Below are 22,873 nucleotides of genomic sequence, written 5' to 3' on the forward strand. Positions count from 1 at the left end.
ATATTCACTGGAAGGACTGATGCTGACACTGAAACTCCAATACTTTGGCCACCTGATGCGAAGAACTGAGTCATTGGAAAAGACCCTGATGCTGGGAAAGATTGAAGGTGAGAGGAGAAGGGTACGACAGAGGACGAGATGGTTGGATGATATCACCAACGTGATAGACATGAGTTTGAGTAGGCTCTGGGCATTGGTGATGGACAGGGAAGCCTCGCATGTTGCAGTCTATGGCGTTGCAAAGAGTCAGACACAACTGAGCGACTGAACTGAATTGACTGATCTGCATGTCTCAGGTTATCAATACCTCTCCCTGCAATCTTGATTCCAGCTTGTGCTTCATCCAGTTTGGAATTTCACACAATGTACTCAGCATATAAGTTAAATAAGTAAGGTGACAATATACAGCCTTGATGTACTCCTTTCCCAATTTGGAACCAGTCCATTGTTCCATAAACCTTAAGCAAATGATGGAAAAATTTTAAAAGGAGAACTGCATATCTGCACGGCCAATCCATAAGCCTTTTTCCCCATCAAAATGAAGTCATAATCGTTGAGCTCTCAAGTTCTAAACAAACTTTATTCATGGCACCAAATTTTGTATTTTGTAAAACTTTATCATTAATTGGTTTTGATGGAGTGCATCTACTGGATTTGAGAAAGTTCTAAACAGTTCATGAATAAAGCAAATATAGGTCAAACTTTAATTCAACTTCATACATCCCAAATCCCTTTGCTACACTTGAATTTCTATCAAATATTTACTTGAAAGGCATTATTTTTGTTGTTTCTGTTTTGCTTTGGTGGTAAAGAGAAGGATCAGGAGAAGGGGTTACAGTAGCGAACGTATTCAAATCAGAAATCCCACAAAAGCTTAACTCAGGGAACTCACCCTAGAAATCCAACATATAGATTTAAATTTTTAAAAACAAATGCCAAAAACTACTACAGAACCAATCACATGCTAAGGAATTTACATCTATTATTTCATTTGATTAAAATAATCCCAAATGGATGTGAAGCAGTTTCTATTATCCCTATTCATGGGAGCCAAAGCTCAGAGGATTTAAACAACTGGAGACCATTAAACACATGGTTAGGGAGTGGCTGGAAGGCATCCAAGGTCCACTCTTTAGTGGTATTGCTCCTTCCGTTCTCATGAAAGTCCTCTCAAGGAGATCAAAGTTACAAAATAAACCTAAGGATCTGCCTGATTCACAAAAGCTGGCTCTCATGTTGTATTGTGCATGGGGCTAAGTCACATCAGTCGTGTCTGGCTCTTTCTGACCCTGACTATAGCCCACCAGGCCCCTCTGTCCATGGGATTCTCCCGGCAAGAATACTGGAGCGGGTTGCCATGCCCTCCTCCAGGGGATCTTCCCCACCCAGGGACTGAACCTGCATCTCTTTTGTCTCCTGCATTGACAGGCAGGTTCTTTACCACTAGCGTCCCCTGGGATGCCCCAAGCTGTATGGGCCAGTATTAAAACAAGCAGAACACGGTGATACTGGTCAGCACCTAAGGACACACATCAATTGTCCTCTCTACTCAGACAATCACATCCATTAAACGCTCCCTGGTTTCCCCAGGGAAACTTGGAAGACCCTGGTCCTGCTGTCTTTCACACAGGCTTCTACACTGTGTTTCAGTACCTGGCTTTCAGAGAAGGACTGAGCCAAGGTGTGGAGGCAGAGAGAGGCCTGATTACAGTGGAGATTCTTTTTGCACTAAATGTAATCTGAGACAGACATCCTGCCAGACAGTTCACATGCCTCGTGCCATTTAACACTGGCAACGACTTTACGGTTAGGTATTATTGTTCACCTATTTTAAAGTTGAGAAAACTGAGGTTAACAGTTTGCTCCCATTTCAGCTTGTTAACACAAATGTAGTTATACATTTAGCTCTCCATGCAGAGACACAAGATTAGTTGATTAGGAGGTGTTCACAAACAGGAAGAATCTTCTGAAAGAGAGTTCTGGAATTTCTTGAGGGTTTTGGAAAGAAACTGCTCAGAGTGACGGCATCCCTGGTACCCCGTGCAACAGAGGGTGTGCTGCGGGCCTCAAGACCCACAGGTCGGGCAGTTCCTTGGTGCTCACGCTATTACTGCCAAGGGCCTGGATTCAATTCCTGGTCAGGGAACTAAGATTCCACAAGCCTCACAGCCAAAAGAAGACAAAAAGAACCACGGGCTGAATAAATGAGTGTAAGTACATGCTAGGGCTGATGGAATGGAGCCTCACACTCCACGTCTCCGTGCCTGCCTCCCCAGCCCTCACCCATCGCCCCGCTCACAGCTCTGGCTGTGCCTGCTACTTGTGCTGGGCCCTCCCTGCCAGCCCCCTTGAGGCCCTGCACAGCACCCTGTCACAGACGTGCTCACCTGAATCACATCGACTCTGACCTAGGCTTCCAGTGAAGTTGACTGTCAGCCCCCACAGCCAGGCATTTAGAATCCTCAAGATCACAGAAAGATGAACTCCACAGAACTTTTCTAGACCCAGAACTGACTAGAGGAGCAAACCCCGACTGCAGAAACAGCTTCTAACACAAAATTCCAGGTTATCATGACATCTCCTCAAACTGGTGTCATCTGAACCTGGCTAAAGCTGATGAGTCAGAAGTCAACAGTTGTACTTCTGCTCAGGGCAAAGTACAAGAATTCGTCTGGGTAGGGACTGGCCCAGCCCCATTGCCAGGTCACAACCCTGTGCTAAAACACAGATTTAGCTTTGGCTGTCTGACTTCTTACAAAAAGACCTTCTTCTATCAGGAGAAAGAAGGAAAGCAATTCAGTTTTACCTGCAAACACTGTTAGGAGACTACGGTGAAGGAGAAGGGCTGGAATTTCATCGGGCACTCAGTGATCAGTCAATGGATAGCAGTTGTAAAAACTGGTTGTTTGACCACATAATCAACATTCCTCATTCATTTTTATATATGGCGTGACAAGCACACTTCAGATGTCATTCTCTAATTTGAAAGCATTGCAAGGGTCTATTGATAATGCTTTTGAAAATTAATTCACTTTTAAAAAGATACAAATGAACTTACTTACAAGATAGAAATGGACCTACAGACATAGAAAACAAACTTATGGTTCCCAAGAAGGAAAGGGGAGAAGGATAAATGAGCAGTTTGAGATTAAAATATACATACTACTATATATGAAATAAACAACCAACAAGGACCTACTGTATAGCATAGGGAACTATACTCAATATCATGTAACAACCTATAAGGGAAAATAATCTGAAAAAGAATATACATATATATATATATATATAAAACTGAATCACTGTGCTATATATCTGATACTAACACAACACTGTAAATCAGTAAATAAATACAATAAAAATCTAAGATAAATAAAAAACAATCATTCATTTAAAGCAGTGAATAAAATATGAAACTACTCAAAGGTGAAAAAATTTCATAATAGATGAAAGCAAGGTAAAATATATGATGACATATTAAACTCTACTGGCAAAAATTTAATTAGAAAGATTAGAAATAAAAATAGCTGCCCCACACAGCGAGCCCCATGGGGTCCTCGAGAGGAAGCTGAGGGAGCCAGGGGAGGGTGATGAGAGTTCCCTGGCTGGGAAGTTACAAGTCAGAACATGGAACCAGATCCGTCTCACTCCAAAGCTTGCTAGTGACTTTCCTTAGAAGTTCCTCAAACTTGCTGACGTCATGAAAGCTTTCCTTAAGTTCATTTGTTCATGGATCCAAAGACTGAAGAGGGTTTTAAGCACTCCATCATAGGTGCACTTTGGCTGAATCAGAATATAAATCAGCCTTTAAAGCTTTAAAACAAACCTGACGTTTCTCCTTCATGCTAAATATACACTCTACAGGGCGTCTTTTTCAAAACCAGCTACTCCGTAGTTTGCTGGCTTAGCTACAAATTAAAATCACCTGAAGGGCTCAACCTTCCAAAGCCTGGGCCTTAGCTACACTAAGAACCCCTGGGAGTGGAGCCTGAAATTTCTCCTAAGAACCAATGACTTCTGCTATTAAGAGGTGCTGGGACAAGTGACCTGCCTTTGTGATCTCTACAAGCATTGTGGGGACACTTTTAGTGCAGTTCAGAATCACACAGGGGACTTAAAAAATTCCAGTGTTCAGCCCATGCTCCAGACCCATCTAACTCTGAGGGTGGGACCTGGGCATCTCTAGCTTATAAAGATTTCCAGGTGATTCCAAAGTGTAGCAAGACCTGAGCACCACAGCTTTAGCAGCTAATTATTCACACCAGAAGTTCAATCCTTCATTTGGACAGCATCCCAGTGAATCATCCACCAGCAGCATGTCACATCAACCACTGGCATTTTTCTCCAACTCCCTGCCTTGTCCCAAGGTTGCTGCTGACACCCCAGTCTTCCCATCTGTCAGTCACAAGTGTCTGTCCACTTACAAGTAATGCTGCCTGATTCTCCCTCGGTCCTTCCAAATCACTCCCACTATTGAATGATTCATCTCATACACACAGGGAACATGGGTCATGCTCTCACCACTTTCAATTTTATTATCTCCACTTCCTTTTCTCACTTATTCACATTTTCAACACTGTCACTTCTTCTGACCTTGTTGGCCATATGAGGTTGAGGCTGTTCTGGGCACAGAAACCCGGGCTGAAAGCTACAATGTGGCTGAAACTAACCCGACATCCCAGAACTCTGCCGTTTACTGGTGGGGGGCAGAGCTGTTATCCTCTTTGCTCTAGACCAGTGGTCCCAGCCTTTTTGGCACCAGGGACCAGTTTCGTGGAAGCCAATTTTTCTACCGATGGTGGTGGGTGAGGGCAGGAGGAACGGTTTCAGGATGATTCAAGTGTATTACATTTATTGTGCACTTTATACCCATTATTCCATCAGTTCCAAGATCAGATCAGCAGACATTAAATCCCGGAGGTTGGGGACCCCTGCTCTAGAGGGTAGTTTTTCTTACAACTGTAAATGTTCACATGAAAAGTCTTAAAACAGAGGAGCTTTGGGCTTCCTTTCCTTGAGAAGCAAAGCTCAAAATTCCCAAAGCACACTGTTTGATTGATAACAAATCTTCACAGTTTAGAAGAATAAAAACCTTTGCACATTTCAGTTCTAAACCTCTGAATTATGTAAACCTTCTTACAAGGGACATAAGTGAAAAAAACTACACTGAAAACAAAATGCTTTCTTTCCAGGAATATGTATATGCCAAAGAAGCAGCATTCATTATGAAGACATTCTCTCAAACAGCAAGTCATGTGTTGATTAAAGCTTTCCTAAAACATATACTACTTTGGACTACTAATGAATGGCTGACAAAATTAACCCACATCTTTACCGTGAAAACCATCCCTCCTTCAGGCACACCTAACACATCAGTAAAAAAGAAAGAAAAAATGCTCATGGAACTAAAAAAATGCATTTGCTAGATAAAGTACTTCCTGAACTACGTAAGTCTTCTTTCATTACTTTGCCAAATGTTTTCCATGCTATCTCAGATTATTTCTGCAAAACCATCAATGGAAAACCTGCAGACAAAACATTTGGAGTCTACGGTGAGAAAAACAGATCTAATTTCCCTAGAAATTGTAAGATAAAACATAGCAATAATTTACTCCAATAATTTTTATGGGAGAGATCAAGACTATTGATTATTAAAATAAGGTGTCCACCAGTGTCCTAAGTTAATTCCAATCATCTACCTAATAATTTGTAGTTGAGAAGGAATTTTAGGATAATATTTAAAAGTTAATTAAAAACAGTGTAAGCATTCATGTCAGTCAAGCATGACCTCTGCTCTAAATGCATTCAAATGCATGTCACCTTGACCTGTAACACAGCAATGTAAAAAATTTTGGTCAATATAAATCAAATGTACACTAATTTATTCAGCAGGTTTCCTGGTATCTGAATCAACATTAGAAATCTAACCAGTATTTGTTATTCTGCTATTGACAAAAGGAAGCATATTTAAATGATAACAAGTACTCATGGATGTCATTTGGAAGTTAAATTGTTCCCCAAGGACAGTCTCTGTAAACATCTACATTTAAAGGTCATTTACCACCAAATTATGGACAACTGTTGCATTTATTAGCACAAGCTCAATAGTTTGGAAGCTGCAGCCATCAATTTTTACTGACAATGAGATCTAATTGTTCACTAACAATAAACAAGGAAAACAGACCATCTCTATAAACTTTTATTCCCTGCACTATGATCACTTTTCAAAAATGGAGGTACAAACTTTCCATAGTATGTATTTGAAGAGCAAACTTTACAACTGCAGGAAGGACTAAATCATAGTTTAAAATAAATCTCAGATAATAAAATATAAGAGCTCATTTTCTCATGTTATTTTCATCTGAACTACAACAAAAGGGAGAACAACATTACAATGTTTACATACAGATGAAGTGTCTGATTTTACTTTTAGAAGGAAATGTGATGGTTAATTTTAGCATGAGGTGCCCAGATATTCAGTTAAACATTACTCTAGGTATTTCTATCAAAGTGTTTTGGGATCAGATTAAATTTAAACTGGTAGGTTGAGTAAAGCGAGTTGACCTCCATACTGTCACGGGCCTCTTTGGATTTTGGACACAACATATCCCGGTCCCTTTACCAATGACCTAAAAAGCTGCTGGTTTTGAGTGGACCCCAGAACAAGGGGAGGCTCTGGCAATTGGTCCTGCTGCTATTCAACCTGCTCTGCCACCCCCATGATGATCCAGCATATCCAATGGTGCCAGAAGGGCAGCAGCACATGGGGATGACATCTGGAGCCTTCGGCAGGACCTTGCAGGCTCATCACAACACAGGCCTTTAGGATTCTAGATCAAAGCCCTGCCACCCTCTGTGGATACCAACTCTTCCTTTGAGAAACAGCTACTTTGAGAAACTGCTACTGAGCCTGAACAGAGCTTGAACACTTAGTCACGGACCAAGTTACCAAGCAGCCTGAGCTGTTCCTCATGAACTGGGTGTTACTCGAGACTCACCAGCTCACCAGGCTATAATGCTGGGCACACACAGCAACACTCCATTGTCAAATGAAAGTGGTACAGGTGGGATAGGGCCCAAGAAGGCTGTGACGGTCCAAGCAAGTTACTTGGAAGAAGTGGCCCAAATGGCCCATGGTTCCCACTCCAGCTATATTACATTCTGTCTCCTAGTCTAACCTATGGCCTCTTGGGGGAATTCCTCATGATCAAGTGACAGAGGAAGAAATGGCTCGAGCCTGGTCTACAGATGGCTGAAGCTCCAATACATTGATCACATGATTCGAAGAGTGATTCATTGGAAAAGACCCTGATGCTGGGAAAGACTGAAGGCAGGAGAAGGGGCTGACAGAGGATGAGATGGTTGGATGACATCACAGACTGAATGGACATGAGTCTGAGCAAACTTCGGGAAAGAAAGGGAAGCCTGGCATGCTGCAGCCCATAGTGTTGCAAAGAGTCAGACACTACTTAGTGATTAAATGATGACGATGATGACACATGGTCCTGCACCAAAGGCAGGCATTACCTGAAAGTGGACACCCGCAACAATACAAGCCCCTTTCAGGGACATCCAGAGACAACACTGGTGAAGGGAAAGCCACCCTAAGAATTAGAATAATTTTAATTATTCAATAAGTAGAACTATGAGCAATGCACTTGGTGGTTCACTTAGCTAGGAAGGAGAAATAACCAGATGTTACCTTTCATGCTACCAGATACCAACTCATAGGTTGTGAGCAATGACCTGGCCGGATGATCAGAGAACTGGAAAGAACAAGACTGGAAAATGATGACAAGGACATGTGAGGAAGGACATGTGGCCAGATCTCTCCAACAGGGCAAAGCAATGACAGGTTAGCACTTATCAGTGGCTGGAGCCAGGCTGGCCTTGGTGAATGGAAGGTCAGGCATAACCTCCATCCCTGCCGTCGTGGCTACTTGTTCATCAGCTCCTTAGGGATGAGAGAGAGGGGTGACTGGGGAAGAAGCTGACTTGCATCCACAGAACAGGCCCTCCTATCCATGTGACTACTAAAATCCTCCTCTGCTGAGGTCCCCCTTCAGTGAGCATTCACATGGGACACAAATATCTTCACGTTTTTTGCCCCTTCAGACAGGCCTGTCCAACAGACAGTGAAGAACCTGTCTCCCCTCACCCCCATTTCCATCAGTGCTGGTTTTTATCAACCTTTTTCATTTTGTCTATTGAAATTACAAAAAAAAAAAGAAAAAAAAAAAGCTCCTTTTTAACTCTGCCCTTCTTTAATTACCAGTGAGACTATCTTATCATAAGTTTTTGGTTATTTGTGCCTCTGATATTTCTCTCCTCTTAGAAGCAAACTCTCTCATTACTTGTAGTACCTCCAGGACAACATTTTATCTGGGCATCTACAGCGACACTAAACCACGCAACCCACCCTTCAAACTCCAGTCCTGCCCCCACCACCTACCCTCCTTACAACTACTCACACTTTTCATCCTTCCCCAGGCCCTTTCTTGAACCTGAAATGATCTTCCTCCCCTTCTCAAACTGGCAAACCTTCCATCATCTTTCCAGGACAAGCCTGAAGTCAGCTACCCTGCATCCCCAATACTAGTGCATTGCCTGAGAGAGGAGAGGCATATAATAACCACAAGAATGAATTTCTGCTCTACTGGGCTTGCGTAATACTGTGGGGGTATGGGAGTTGCCTTGTGTAATCTGGAAAATAAGATTAAGTTTCACTAGCAAGGTAGAGAGAACATGGAAGGTAGAGAAGAGAGAAAAGCTCACAGTTTCTAAAACAACTTCTGAATTCCTAAATTTATCTAAATTTGAAGAACTAAAAAAAAGCAGATGGTGAGACTCAACCCACATATTGGTTCTACCTTAGAATAAAAATTATAAGGTGAAAACCTGGCGTAATCTGTGTTTTAAATAAAAATCAATAAGAGGACAACAGTGTATTTCAAATACCCACAATACTCCCTTATGTCAGGGGGCGGGGGACGGCAACTAGAAGGGAACAAGTCTGTTTCAAATACGCCCAATCTAGTCATCAGAATTCAGCCAGCAAACTACATGGAGATACTGTGCACCTATCAGATTGGCAAAAATCCAAAAGCCTGACAACATACTCAGTTGGCAAGCCTGTGAGGAAACCAGTACTCTCATAAACTGCTATGGGTGTGCAGAGTCGCACAATCCCAGGAAGGGAATTTGACAATACCTGGCAAAATTACATATTCATTTGCCTTTGATCTCATAACCCACTGCTAGGAATCTAAAGAGACACTGACAAACATACAAAAATATGGACAAGGGTAGTGATGCAGCCTACAACAGAAAGCAAAGAGCTATAGAAAAGAACACAGTATCTCTGCATATACCTGTGGGTCATCTGCAGGATATACTGTTACATTAAAAAAAAAAAGAAAAAAAGCATGAGGAAGAAGATGTCTTAGTGTCCTACTGTTTAATCTAAGAAAAAGAGTAGGGGAACAAGTATATTTGTTTTTCTGCATATATATTTGAAATATAAGGATAAACCATAACTTTTTTCATAATGGACATTGATAGCACTCTCTTAGGGTGAAGAAGACACAAACAGAAGCTAGATTTCTGCAGATACACCTGATACAGCAGATACTTCACACGAGTTCAAAACAAAATTAATCTTTAAACATCTCTGGTGGCACAGGCAGTAAAGAATCTGCCTGCAATGCCAGGGACCTGCATTTGATCCTTGGGTGGGGAAGATCCTCTGGAGAAGGGAATGGCTACCCACCCCAGTATTCTTGTCTGGAGAATTCCATGGACAGAAGAGGTTTGTGGGCTACATTTCTTGGGTTGCAAAGAGTTGGACATGACTGAGCGACGAACACTTTAACACTTAAGGAGAATATAAAATCAAATGAGGATGGGTAGCTAGTTGGTGTTATCAGAGGCTGACCACAGAGCTTTAACATCCTCCAATCTGAATATGCAGACGGGGTCCCGGAACCAACGGGTCACAGGTAACGAGAGCCAACTGTACTGAGAGTTTTAAGTGTGGGAGAAAGAAGACACAGTTGAAGACACAAGAGACTAAGAAGATAAATTCCTACCTTGACCACAGAAAAGGTCTAGAAATCTCCACAAACCCAGTAAGCCCTTGGAAGTCCTGGGGGATGAGTTCCAAGAGCCCCAGCCAACCTCACACTCTGAGTCTGCTCAAGCCCTTCACATAAAAGGGCACAGTACAGCGAACACAATCAGCTCTCCATATTGGCCCATTTGGCATCCAGATTCAACAAACTGCGAAAAGGTTTTGGTTGGGTGAATGGGTGTGAAGCCCACAGAGACCCAGACAGCCGACTGTATGCATCTCGTGTCCAGATCATGGTCCCTGAATCATTTCCCATTAAAGGGAACTGGGGACCATTAGAGAAAAAGCTAATTCCAAATCTGGGGCTGGAAAGGTAAAAGATTTACTGGGAACATCTTGTTATACTAGAAAGCAAGGAAGTTAACAAAGACATACAACAATTGAAAATTAAAAACAGACACATATAAAGCAAAATAACAGGAAATTGCATTAAAAATCTGAATGGGTGCTTGCAAAACCATTATGAGAATACAGGTATGAGCCTGATGACCCACTTGTTCTGGAGAGATGCAGTGGGGAATGGAAGAGAACGGAGAAGACGGGAAATGCGTATCCCCACGCCCTCCAGAAGACATCCTGACATTTATGTAAAGATATTAGTTGCTAGGATCTTGAAGGAAAAAAAAAATATGTAGTAAATAAGGCTAGAAAACTAAATCTGAATTGAACATACAGTTAAAAGCTGTAATAAGAACACGAGTTGGTTAAATGTAACTGTTCCCTCTGTAGTACTTCAAAGTATCTGCAAGGAGTTTGTCTTATATAGCACAAATATTTATTCTGGACTTTGGTTTACATTATTAATTCACATTAAATAACTTTTTTAAAAAAAGTAAACTTTAAGGCAGTTCATACTTGAAATAATATGAATAAATCATGAACATAGCTAGAGATAGCATTCCTTGCCCTTTGTAAAGATTCTCTCCCCATCCTTAAACCATCTTACAAAGTAGGTACAGACCTCATTTTATTGCACTTTGCTTTGTTGCGCCGTCCTGAACATAAATTGCATTTTTTAAAAACTGAAGGTTTGTGGCAATCCTACGTGAAACAGGTCTACTAGCATCATTTTTCCAACAGCATTGTTCACTTCGTGTGTGTGTCACATTTTGGTGATTTGTGCACTATTTCAAACATCTTCACTACTATTATTTTTATCACAGCGACCTGTGATCACTGATCTTTGATGTTACTGCTGCAATTGTTTGGGGGCACCACAAACTGTGCCCAAATAAGATAGCATACTTAACGGATAAATGTTAAGTTTGATTGTGCCACAAACTGACCATTAACCATCTCTCTCCCTCGCCATGGGCCTCCCTAGTCCCTGAAACACAGCAATATACACACAACAGACATAACCTGGAATCAGGCTAATTAAAAATCCTACAGTAGCCTCTAAGTGTACAAGTGAAAGGAAGAGTCACACACCTGTCACTTTAAACCAAAAGCTAGAAATGATGAAAGTTTAGTGAGGAAAGTATGCTGAAAGCCAAGATAAGTTAAAAACTAGACCTCTTACACCAACCAGCTAACCAAACTTGTGAATGCAAAGGACAAGTTCTTGAAGGAGATTAAAAGTGCTACTCCAGTGAACATACGAATGATTAAAAAAGGTAAACAATTTTACTGCTGACATGGAGAAAGATGTGATGGTCTGGATAGAATATCACACCAGCCACAACATTCTCTTAAGCCAAAGCCTAATTCAAACAAGGCCCCACTCTCTTCAGTTCTGTGAAGGCTGAGGGAGGTTAGGAAGTTGTAGAAGAGAAGTTTGAAGAGGCAGCATTTGGTTCATGAGGCTGAAGGAAAGAAGTCGTCTCCGTAACATCAAAGTGCAAGGTGAAGAAGTAAGTGCTGATGGAGAACCTGCGGCAAGTTACCCACAGCATCCAGTTAAGATATTGAATGAAGGTGGTGACAGTATACAGCAGACTTGCAGTGTAGGTGAAACAGCCTTTTATTGGAAGAAGATGTCATCTGGGGCTTTTCATAGGCAGAGAGGAGAAGTCAAGGCCTGGCTGTGAAGCTTCAAAGGACAGGGTGAACCTCTTGTTAGGGGCTAATGCAAATGGTGACTGAAGACAAAGTCAATGCTCCTTCACTATTCCGAAAATCCTAGGGTCCTTAAGAATTATGCTTAATCTACTCTGCCTGTGCTCTCCAAATGGAACAGCAAAGCCGAGGTGACGGTACATCTGTTGACAACATGGCTGACCGAATATTTTAAGGCCACTGTTGAGGCCTATTGCTCAGAAAAAAAGATTCCTTTCAAAATATGACTGCTCGTTGACAATGCGCCTGGTCACCCAAAAGCTCTGATGGAGACAGAGATTCATACTGTTTTCCTGCCTGCTAACACAACATCTATCTACAGCCTGTGCCATGGATTAAGGAGCAGTTTCAACCTTCAAGTCTTATTTCTTAAGATACATATTTTGTAAGACTATCGCGGCCATAGACAGTGATTCCTCTGATCTGGCTAGGCAAAGTGAACTGAAAACCTCTGGGAAGGAGTCACCATCCTACATGCCTTTGAGGACATTCATGATTAATGGGAAGAAGTCAGAACATCAACATGACCAGATGTCTAGAAGAAGGCGATTCCAGCCCTTCATGGATGACTTTGAGATGTCCAAGCCTCCAGCGGAGGAGGTCACTGTGGATGTGTTGGAAACAGCAAGAAAATTAGAAGTGGAGCCTGAAGAAGTATCTGAACTGCTGTAACCTCATGATAAGACATAAACGGATGAGGAGTTGCTTCTTATGAGCAACAGAAGTGGTTTCTTGAGATGGAATCTACTCTCAGTGAAGATGCTGTGAAGATTGTTGAAATGATAGCAACGGATTTAGAAAATGACATAAATTGAGTTGATAAAGCAGCAATAGGGTGTAAGAGGGCTGACTCCAATTTTGAAAGAAGTTCCTGTGGGTAAAATGCTATCAAACAGCATTGCCTGCTGGAGAGAAATCATTCACGAAAGGAAGAGTTCATCAATGCAGCAAACCTCACTGTTGTCTTATTTTAAGAAACAGCCAAAGCACCCCAACCTTCAATAACCATCACTCCGATTAGGCAGCAGACACAACATCACGGGAAGACCTGCGACCAGCATAAAGATGACCATTCACTGAAGGCTCTGACGAAGGTGAGCATTTTTAGCAGTAAGGTGTTTTTTTAGTTAAGGTGTATAAATTGATTTTTTAGGCATAATGCTACCGCTCACTTAATAGACTACTGGAGAAGGAAATGGCAACCCACGCCAGTATTCTTGCCTGGAGAATCCCGTGGACAGAGGAGCCTGGTGGGTCGCTGTCTGTAGGGTTGCAGAGTTGGACACGACTGAAGTGACTTAGCATGCATGCATGCATTGGAGAAGGAACTGGAAACCCACTCCAGCATTCTTGCCTGGAGACTCCCAGGGACGGGGGAGCCTGGTGGGCTGCCGTCTATGGGGTCGCACAGAGTCGGACACGACTGAAGCGACTTAGCAGTAGCAGCAGCAGAATGTAAACATAATTTTTATAGTTCTGGGAAACCAAAACATTTGTGTGACTAGATTCTCTTGAGGCATTTGCTTTACTGCGGTAACCTGGAACTGAACTTGAAATAACTCTGAGGTATGCCTGCACTAGTACCCGCTTTTGTTGTTCAGACGCTAAGTTGTGTCCAACTTTTTTGTGACCCCACAGACAGTGGCCCTCCTGCCTCCTCCGTCCATGGGATTCTCCAGGCAAGAATACTGGAATGGGTTGCCATTCCCTTCTCCAGGGGATCTTTCCGACCCAGGGATGAAACCTACGGCTCCTGCCTTAGCAGATGGATTTTTCACCACTTAGTCACCAAGGAAGCCCATAGTAGTTTCTTTTACAAATGAGGAAAATAAGACACAGGGAGATTAAGACGCCGGCTCAAAGTCCGGCTTTGGGCTAAACGCTGAGAACAAGATTTGAGGCACACAGAGTGAGTCCCTCCATAGCCTGTGCTTTTCATCGCGATGCTGTGTCAGCTTCTGTCATAAACTGGTGGAATATTATCAATAGGGCTTTGCCAAATGGCAAAAATTTCCAAGGAAGCATCTATTTCAGATGCTTCAAAATTTGATTCAATCCATACAGGATCATATCTAATAACACGCCTGCCTCATTTTTAGAGACAGCGTGCTACAACTTGGGACTACAAACACAGTATCATTTCAAAGCAGATGGAACTAAATGCATTGTGGTATCCTGGATGAGATCCTGGAACAGAAAAAGGACATGAGTGGAAAAACTGGTGAAATCCATAAAGTCTGGAGCTTAGTTAGTTAACAAGTACTGATGCTAGTTTCCTTGTTTTGACATCACCATGGCAATGGATGATGTTAAAAAGTCAATTAGGTGAGGGGGATATGGAACTGTTGGTACTAATTTTGCAACTTTTCTGAAAATCTAAAATTATTTCAAAATCAAAAGCTTATTTGAAAAGAATAGATCGATTTCTAAGCACCATCCTTGCAAAATTCAATCGTCTTGTAAAATTTTGAATTTCCAAGTGAATGCAGCATTCTGTTTGTTAATGGTCAAGAATATTTTCAAACTGCATGTCTTGTCTTTCAGAGTAAGGAACATACACATGCTTGATTTAAATCACTCAACACATGTTTAATGAGCGCTTATGCTACAAGTTGACCACGTGTGAGGCACTGTGCCAGCTTGTTACACAGAGGCCTTCAGCACCAAAGATGCTTATAAGAAAGGGTGGCTGGAAGATACTGCTGTGGGCACTGTGGCTTCACCATCCTTCCGACCTTCTCCCACTGCAGTGTCTAACAGGGTCAGGTGGCCGGGATGAACTGACCTCATTCCGAGCTCCAGAGATGCCCCCTAACTATTTTCACTCCATCTGGTTAACTGATCCTTGCCATGGTGACTGTAATGAAACATAGTGAAGACAGCCAATCAGCACACAGAATACCACTCCCCCCCAGTTGGTTGAGGAACCAACTAGGGATAATGAGATACAAAGGAGGAGAAGTGCCCTTGCTCTGAAGAAGCATCCTCTCTTCCTCTGGATGTTGTAGAATACAATGTTTTTGTTTTTTAAAATCTGAAACATGTTACCATTTGGTCACTTCAGTTCAGTTCAGTTCAGTTCAGTGACTCAGTCCTGTCTTTGCCACCCCATGAATCGCAGCATGCCAGGCCTCCCTGTCCATCACCAACTCCCAGAGTTTACTCAAACTCATGCTAGGTGGAAGCTACTCTGAGGATGCAGGTAAACAGAGAGAGGAAGTGGCCAGGCCCCCTTACTCAATCTCTCGGTCTCACTCCCACAAATATAAAATGGCAGTAATAATTCTTGCCACAGATCACTGTTAATTCTCAGGCAATATCTGCACTAGGGTTATATTAAAAACAACAAAAACAACTAAGAATTGGGATGATATTAAGGTTTTGCTAACCTTGCAGTAATATTTACCTTTTGGTTATGTTTCTTTAAAGTCTAGCTGACAGATTTTCACAGTAAAATATTTACAGGTGAAATTTTATTTTGGATTTGCTTTAAAATACTGCAGAATTGTTTTAAATGGAAGAATGAAAGGTGGTGAATGACATAAGTATTGTAAAATACTGAAGGTGAGTAATGAGCAAATGGTGGTTCATTATATTGTTCAATTTGTGTATTTTAATCCAGAAAATATTAAAGTAATTATCCCTACATATATCTCAATATTATGACCATGTATATATGGAGTTGCCTTATGCACTAAAAAACATGATAGAAAGTAAACCAGTAAAAGAGTCAAGATCTCGAGAAAAAGATTTTATAAGCACAACACACTCAGTCACACACATATAATTAAAATGGACTTGAAAATCTAACTCAATGCCTTGATTTTTACAGCCATGGAAAATGAAATCTAATACATTCAGACTTTTATGTTGTTACCTGCAGTCTTTCTAGTTTTCTTTTGTTTTTCTCTCTCCCTTTAGTCACTAAGTCGTGTCCAACTCTTGCAACCCCATGGACTGTGTAGCCTGCCAGGATCCTCTGTCCATAGGATTCTCCAGGCAAGAATACTGGAGTGGGTTGCCATGTCCTTCTCCAGGGGGTCTTCCCGACCCAGGAATTGAACCCAGGTCTCCTGCATTGTAGGCAGATTCTTAACCAACTCAGCTATGAGGGAAGCCCATTTTGTTGTTACCAACCATGTATCTGAAAATGGGAAATATCAATACTAGCCTATAGGATGGGAACCCAGGGCCTGCTTACGCTCATGTCCAGTGGCCTGTGCTCCATCCTCTCCTGGAGAGGCCAGAGAGTCACACCCAGCACTGTGCTCCTTGTGAAGCCTCTAACCTTCTTTCTCTTCCTGCCTCACACCCCTAGGTTTCCTTGTTGGTCTGGCTGCCGTGCTGAGAAGGGCTTTGCCTTCAGTCCTGCCTCCTTCCTCACTTTTACATGCTTTTCCTGGGAAGAGCATCAACTGATATGGTTTTTTCTATCTTTGATGCTAAAAGACCCCCTGGAGCCATATTTCTAGCCTGGACCTCTCTATGTATCCTGAATTCCAAAACAAAATAGCTTCATCTGCCGCAAAAAGGCCCAGCAGGCCCCCAAATGAAACTGACTGCGCGCCAGTTCTTTTCTGGTCACTGGCACCGATGTTCACAGGAGTCACCCTGCTGCCTCACATCTAGTCGCCAGACCCTGGGGACTCCTGTAAGGCCTCCCCCTTCCCTGCCCAGTTGCCTTAGTTCGGCGCTCATCCTCTCCTTTTTGGTCATTTTGCAAGCATCTCCTCCGTGATTAATGCTCCAGGGTTATCTTTCTAAATGCAAAGCTAATCACGTTACTTCCTTCCTTAAAACTCCAGCGACGTCCCACGGTCTGAAGCTGAACTCCGTACCCCTTTGCGGTTCTCAAAGCTAGGGAGCTGGTCTCTCCACACATCTCTGCGTCAGGATTCACTCGGCACCAGCCCGGTCCAACTCGAGGAGCTGTTTCACACCTCAGGATCACTGGGCTTCTGACTTTCTTCTATCAGAAGACTCACTCACTCACTATTTATAGTGCATTTTCCCTATGGATAAACCCTGGACAATATGCATGAGCCCAGGACAACATGGATAAGCAGAGGAGACTGACACTCTCCTAGCCTCAAGGAGCTTTCTAGAACCAGAACAGATATTAAACACACACACAGCGGAGGCTGGGCCCCGGGCTGGGAAGGGTTGACCTGCGTTTTGTTACAATATCCTTTCCTGCTCCTTTGTAAACTACAATGATGTAGAAGTGTCCTTGTTGTTGCTGTTTTGTTTGTCTATTCAGTTTGGTGAATCTGGGAGTTTAAAATGCCTTTTTCCCCATCACTGGGTGAAGAAATTTTGCCCTGCACTTCCTCTTTTTAGAATTCACAATCCCAGCAAAAACCTCATCAGATTTCAAAAGTCAGCATTTCTGAACACCCTTCCCCCACCACCAGTACACCCCCTAAGGCTGAGCAGAAGGGCCCAGTTCCTTCCTCCTCGTCCTCCAGACTCCAGCTGACATTAGCACCCCAACTCTTCCCCACCTGGCCCCTGCAGGATGGGCTGAGAGTCCCCAAGCAAAGAACAAGATCCTTCCACCATTCAGTTCCCCACCTACCGCACGCGGTGCAGGCCCATACTAAATGTTCAAATAATCAAAGGGCAAACATTCACTCTTTACAGGTAAATTACTTTGTACACAGAGCATAACTTTGCATATGCTTTTTGAATAATAGGGCTTGAGCAATACTGATAAAAACGTAGAGGCCCAGAAGTACCCCTTCTATTTATGGTTCTACAGAAATCCTAGTAGCTTGCATAAAAAGGCATGTATAGGGATGTCTTATTTCAACATATTTGACATAGTTGCTAAAAGATTAGAAGCAAATGTCAATGGCCATCAGCAGAGATCTGTGTAAACAAATTATGGTACATTCCTTCCATGAAATATCCCTTTGCTATCTCTAAGAAAGATACAATCCCATCCATATTGGCACTGAAAGATATCTATAAGTTATACGATGACAGCTATAGTGAAATCCTGCTATTTATTCTAAAAAAGAAAAAACACATTTTCATAGCATAGGGGGGAAAGTCTCTAAGAAATTATCCTTATGCTTATCTTTGAGGGCATGGGACAAGAAGCAAGGAGGGAAAATCATCTTCTACTTAAAATGTCCTATCACTGAATTTGTTAGATTGCAATTTAATATTTCTTAAAGCACAGTCACTAAAGTAGAAAGGTACTTTTTACAGTAAAATAACGTTATTTGGAGACTTTCCAGGTGCCGCTAGTGATAAACAGCTTGCCTGCCAATGCAGGAGACTAAAGAGAGTCTGGTTCAATCCCTGGGTTGGGAAGAAATGTGAACCCACTCCAGTATTGTCTGGAGAATCCCAGGGACAGAGGAGCCCAGAGGGTTACAGTCCATGGGGTCTCAAGGAATTGGACACGACTGAAGCGACCTAGCACGCACGCATACACATGATTTTACCTAGGAAACTGAGATTAGAACTGAGATTAAACTTTTAAATTCTGGGTTTTTGTAAGAAGGTGAACTACTATTCAGGGCTAACTTCCTAGCATCCAATAGAGACACACAGCAGGCACTCTGTTAATACCTGCTGAAGGAATAAACTGCCAAACAATTACAAAACTGTTATGCCAAGGATACAAAATATCTGCTTCACAAACTCACAAAGGAAAAATCACTTGCAGAAGTAACAAACTGTTACCAACCTAAATACATTAAGATTTTTTTTTAAGGAAACTTTTAAAAAGCACACAAACTCTCCTCACAAAAGCAATCTTCTAACTACCAAGTTTACCAAGACAAAGGTGCCTTCCAAATCAGATTAATTCACAACCTGGAGTCTGGCACATGGCTGGCCATAACACCAGGAAAAAAAGAAACACGAAAACTTGGGTTAAAAACACCGATCGTCTAATGGAAGAAAATCAATCATTCTGATTCACTTAAGTGCTTATTTGAGAAGGTAATTAACTTTTAGCTTGGACTACTGAGACCAAGGGCTGTGACAAGCAGCCTTTTAATCTCCAAATCCTTAAAGAATGCCCTAAAGATGGAAGGCCTTCCATGACTGTTGCTGACTGGGGCTGACGGGACAGGTAAGACACCTGAAAGAAAGAAAGACAACCAAGGGTTCAGGCCTAAGGAAAAAGCCTAAACAGGTTCACATTCAAATTCATCCCGCCCCTCCCTTTCAAAATAAGATATGGTATATTTTTAATCAAATTCATAACTCATTTGTTAATGGCTCTCCCTTGCTTGAAGTCTCCCCATCCCCCTACCAAGGGAAGGGACTTTGAGTACTTGTTTGGGGGGGTACATGGACCCAGCAGTCTACTAATTCTAGAAACCCACATACTTCTTGGATTTCCTTTTTTCAATCACTACTCTCAATTCTAAACATTCCTTTGAGAGGGGGATTTAATCCTCTTTATGAAAAAACAAGGGTCCAAATAAGCTGTGACCAAAACCCAACAATCTTTAGAGGAGACAAAGATTAAAATACCTCTCTGCCAAATTAATGCAACTGGAGTTTAGTAAGTGAATTAGAAGTGAATAAAATAAAAATTCTTCCTAGTGCCCTACGCAAGTCCCACAAAGCCTCCCAGCTCTCTAAATGGAAATAGAATTGTCCAAGGTCCACTCCAGGGTGAAGCATTTCTCCCTCTAGCAACGACTGCCTAGATGAAGATGTCTAAGTTCACTGGGAAATCAACTGCTCCCATTCTAAACTCATCACCCAGAGGTTCCAGGAATGGTCCCTGCCCTCCCCGCCACTCCTCCACTAGTGAAAGCAGGGACCCTGTTTCTCATTCCTGAGACCGCAGCCCCCCTAGGTATAAAACAGGTGCTCAGTGAATACCTGACTTTGCCATTTCAAGGCACTGCAGACCTAGAAACAGCAAAAACAAAACTTTGGAAATCATCTAAAAGTAACACATGTGTTCACTTCGGCGAATAAATTCTACAGATGATTATTTTTCTTAATGAACACGTTTTCCATGTGAATGAATCCCTACCGAACTTGGAAACCAACAGCATCAGCCAAAAAGCCGCAAAAGCCACTTGTCTGGACGGAGCGGGCAGCTGAGCCAGAACCAGTGCAGCCCATCCCGGGCTCCAGGGGGCGGGCGGCGGGGAGAACGGCAAGCGCCGCGTCCGAGGACTCGACTCCCGGTGCTGCAGCCCGGAGGCCGGGAGGCCGGGGCTGGGAGGGGGAAGGGACCAAACCGGGGCGCCCCGGGAGCCCGCCGCCGCCGCCGCCGCGCCAGGGAGAGGGCGCCCGTTTCCTTGACAACCGCGCCCGGGCGCAGTGGTCCGAATGGGCCGGGGGAGGGGAGGAGAGAGGAGGGAGGGAGCGAAGGAATCCCCCCCCCCAACACACACACAGCCCCGCGCAGGGGCGGCGGCGGCCGGGGGCACCTCCCGGGCTCGGCAGCCGCAGGTCCGGCTCGCGGGGCCCTGTCCGGACCTACCGTGTACCCCCGCTCCAGGTCACTCTCCTCGTAGCGAAAGGACGGGATGTAGACCTCCATGGTCGCGCCAGCCGGCCGGCGGAGGGCAAGGAGGGGCGGGCTCACGGCCGCGGCCGCCGCCCCGCCCCCGGCCCGGCCGCCCCGCCTCCCTTCCCCGAGCCCGCGGGATCGGGAGACCGCGCGGCTCCGGCCCGGCTCCGCCGCCGCCCGCCGCTCCCAGGGCGGCCTGGGGCTGTCTCCGGGCGCTGGGTTCCAGGCCCGAAGGGCGGCGGAGATCAGCTGGGCCCGGAGGAGGCGGGGCCTGGAAACCTGTGAGTCTGCAGAAAAGGGGTGTGCGCGCCACCGCGCCGGGGACAGGGCCGCACCCCGGCGCTCCCTGCCCTGGAGGCTCGAGCAGGCGCTGGGCTTGCAGTTTGCAAGACACCACCCGTAACAGATCGCAGGACAAGGAACAGAAATGCAGGGAGTTTCTGGATTTTGTTTTGGCTGGTTGAGTTTTCGCTTTAACTCTCGGTTGGCATGAACGGCTGCGAACCCTGCACTACTTTTACCAAGACTTTACTGTTCCCCTTCGATGCCAGGGTCAGCGTCTAATTCCGAGTTAGCTGTCGAACCACAGAATACAGGCTGTAATACAGAGCCCGAAAGTCGGCTGCTCACGGAGACCAACATTCCGACTTCTTGCTCCAGTTCTAAAATGCTGTCTGTTTAGAGATTCTTAACTCTAAGAGAAAACAGAAGAAAAAGGAAAAAAAAAAAAAAGGCAAGGGCTGGAATGTGCCCCTCGGGCCAGAAGCTAATTACCTGAAAGTACCTGAAAGATAAAAGTGCCCCAGTTGAGCACTGCGGTTATCAGGATACCTTTGCAAACCACGAGTTTCTTAGGTTAGAGCAGGGAGCAGAATAGAAACCTGAAGGTGAGTTGTGCCGAGAGCTTCTTGGGCTGCAGGTCAATGGCTGCGCCTAGTTTGCTCTTGAGGCCAGGGGGACATTTCAGCTTGAAACTGCTCTTAAGTTTATGATGAGAACTTAGTCATGGAAAAGAGGACTAATCAGGCCTTTTGCTCTAAGAACTTATCTGATGTGGACCTTAACCTCAGGTGAAGCCCTCACCCACACACTTGCAGCTCCAGGTTGCGTCTGCCCCTCAGAACCCCATAGGCTGGGCCCTGTGAAGACGAGCCCTCCTGTTTTCTTCCACTGGCCAACACCTCCAGATGTGACCAAATAGCTCTGTGGGCTCCACGCTGCCCCGGTTCAGAACCCAGCTTGTAGGTTCCCCTTAGGCTCTGTGACTGTATCACACTGTATTGAGACGTGTACTTACCTGCCTCACCCCCTAGATCCTAGAGAAAGTATTTAAAAAAAAAAAATTTTTTTTATCCCCTTCTTGGTATATTGCTAGACACATTTTTCTTCAAAATTTTTTATAAACACTTCAGTGCTCATCTTTACAAAACCAGTGGGATACAGCAGTTACTATGTGGGATGTTATTACATCCCATGCCTCATTTAAGCTTCGTGTGAGGAAGTGTTATGTACAGTAGGACTTTAAAGGACTAAGATGTAGTATTCCTGTTTTTATTTTAAAATAATGGCTATTGATGACGGCAGACACCACCCCCAGAAACAATTTCAAGATTGGTTCAAACAGGTTATTAAGGTCTCAAGAGTATAATGTAAATGAGGATTGTGTAATCATAAAATCCTTGCGAAATAGATTGCTGATCAAACTTTTAATATGATTTTACATGATTCTTTCACAACAGCTTGTTAGTAGCCTGGCGGCATAGCGGTTCACCTATTTACCTTTGAATTTGAGAGTCAGAAATGTATGGGTCCAAGAAGATCTGACAAGTGGTCCAAATGAATCTTTTTTTTTTTCTTTTTTGCTGTATTCTACTACTAGCTGTGTATAATTTAATTTTGCCTTGCTGAAAATATATACAGGTTCTCAGGTGTGTTCTTGAGGGTCTAAAAGCTCAGCTGTAACTGTTATTTCAATTATTTCAGATGGCATAATTAAAGCTCAGAGAAGATAAATAACTATAAAATTGAAAGTGAAAGTTGCTCCGACTCTGCAACCCTCTGGACCATTGCCCGCCAGGCTCCTCTGTTCATGAAATTCTCCAGGAAGAATACTGGAGTGACTAGCCATTCCTTTCTCCAGGGGATCTTCCCAGCCCAGGGATGAACCCAGGTCTCCTGACCTGGACGGA

The 22,873-nt window shown here is 43.6% G+C and overlaps 1 protein-coding gene across 2 annotated transcripts in view; it reads right to left on the bottom strand.

Moving 5' to 3' along the window:
- Positions 1-20,936, bottom strand: part of SNX24 (sorting nexin 24) — a 163,664-nt gene extending 142,728 nt beyond the window's left edge. The window contains exon 1 of one of the 2 annotated variants that reach the window (XM_020877553.2): positions 20,655-20,936. In XM_020877553.2, coding sequence (XP_020733212.1) covers positions 20,655-20,714 — 60 coding nt within the window. In that variant the 5' untranslated portion in view covers positions 20,715-20,936. Of the gene's footprint in view, positions 1-2,387; positions 2,452-20,654 lie in introns of those variants that run through there. The other variant, XM_070465103.1, reaches the window with a different exon arrangement.
- Between the last annotated feature and the right edge of the window lie 1,937 nt (positions 20,937-22,873).

Source organism: Odocoileus virginianus, chromosome 3 (genome assembly GCF_023699985.2).
Source record: "Odocoileus virginianus isolate 20LAN1187 ecotype Illinois chromosome 3, Ovbor_1.2, whole genome shotgun sequence".
Classification (NCBI taxonomy): Eukaryota; Metazoa; Chordata; class Mammalia; order Artiodactyla; family Cervidae; genus Odocoileus; species Odocoileus virginianus.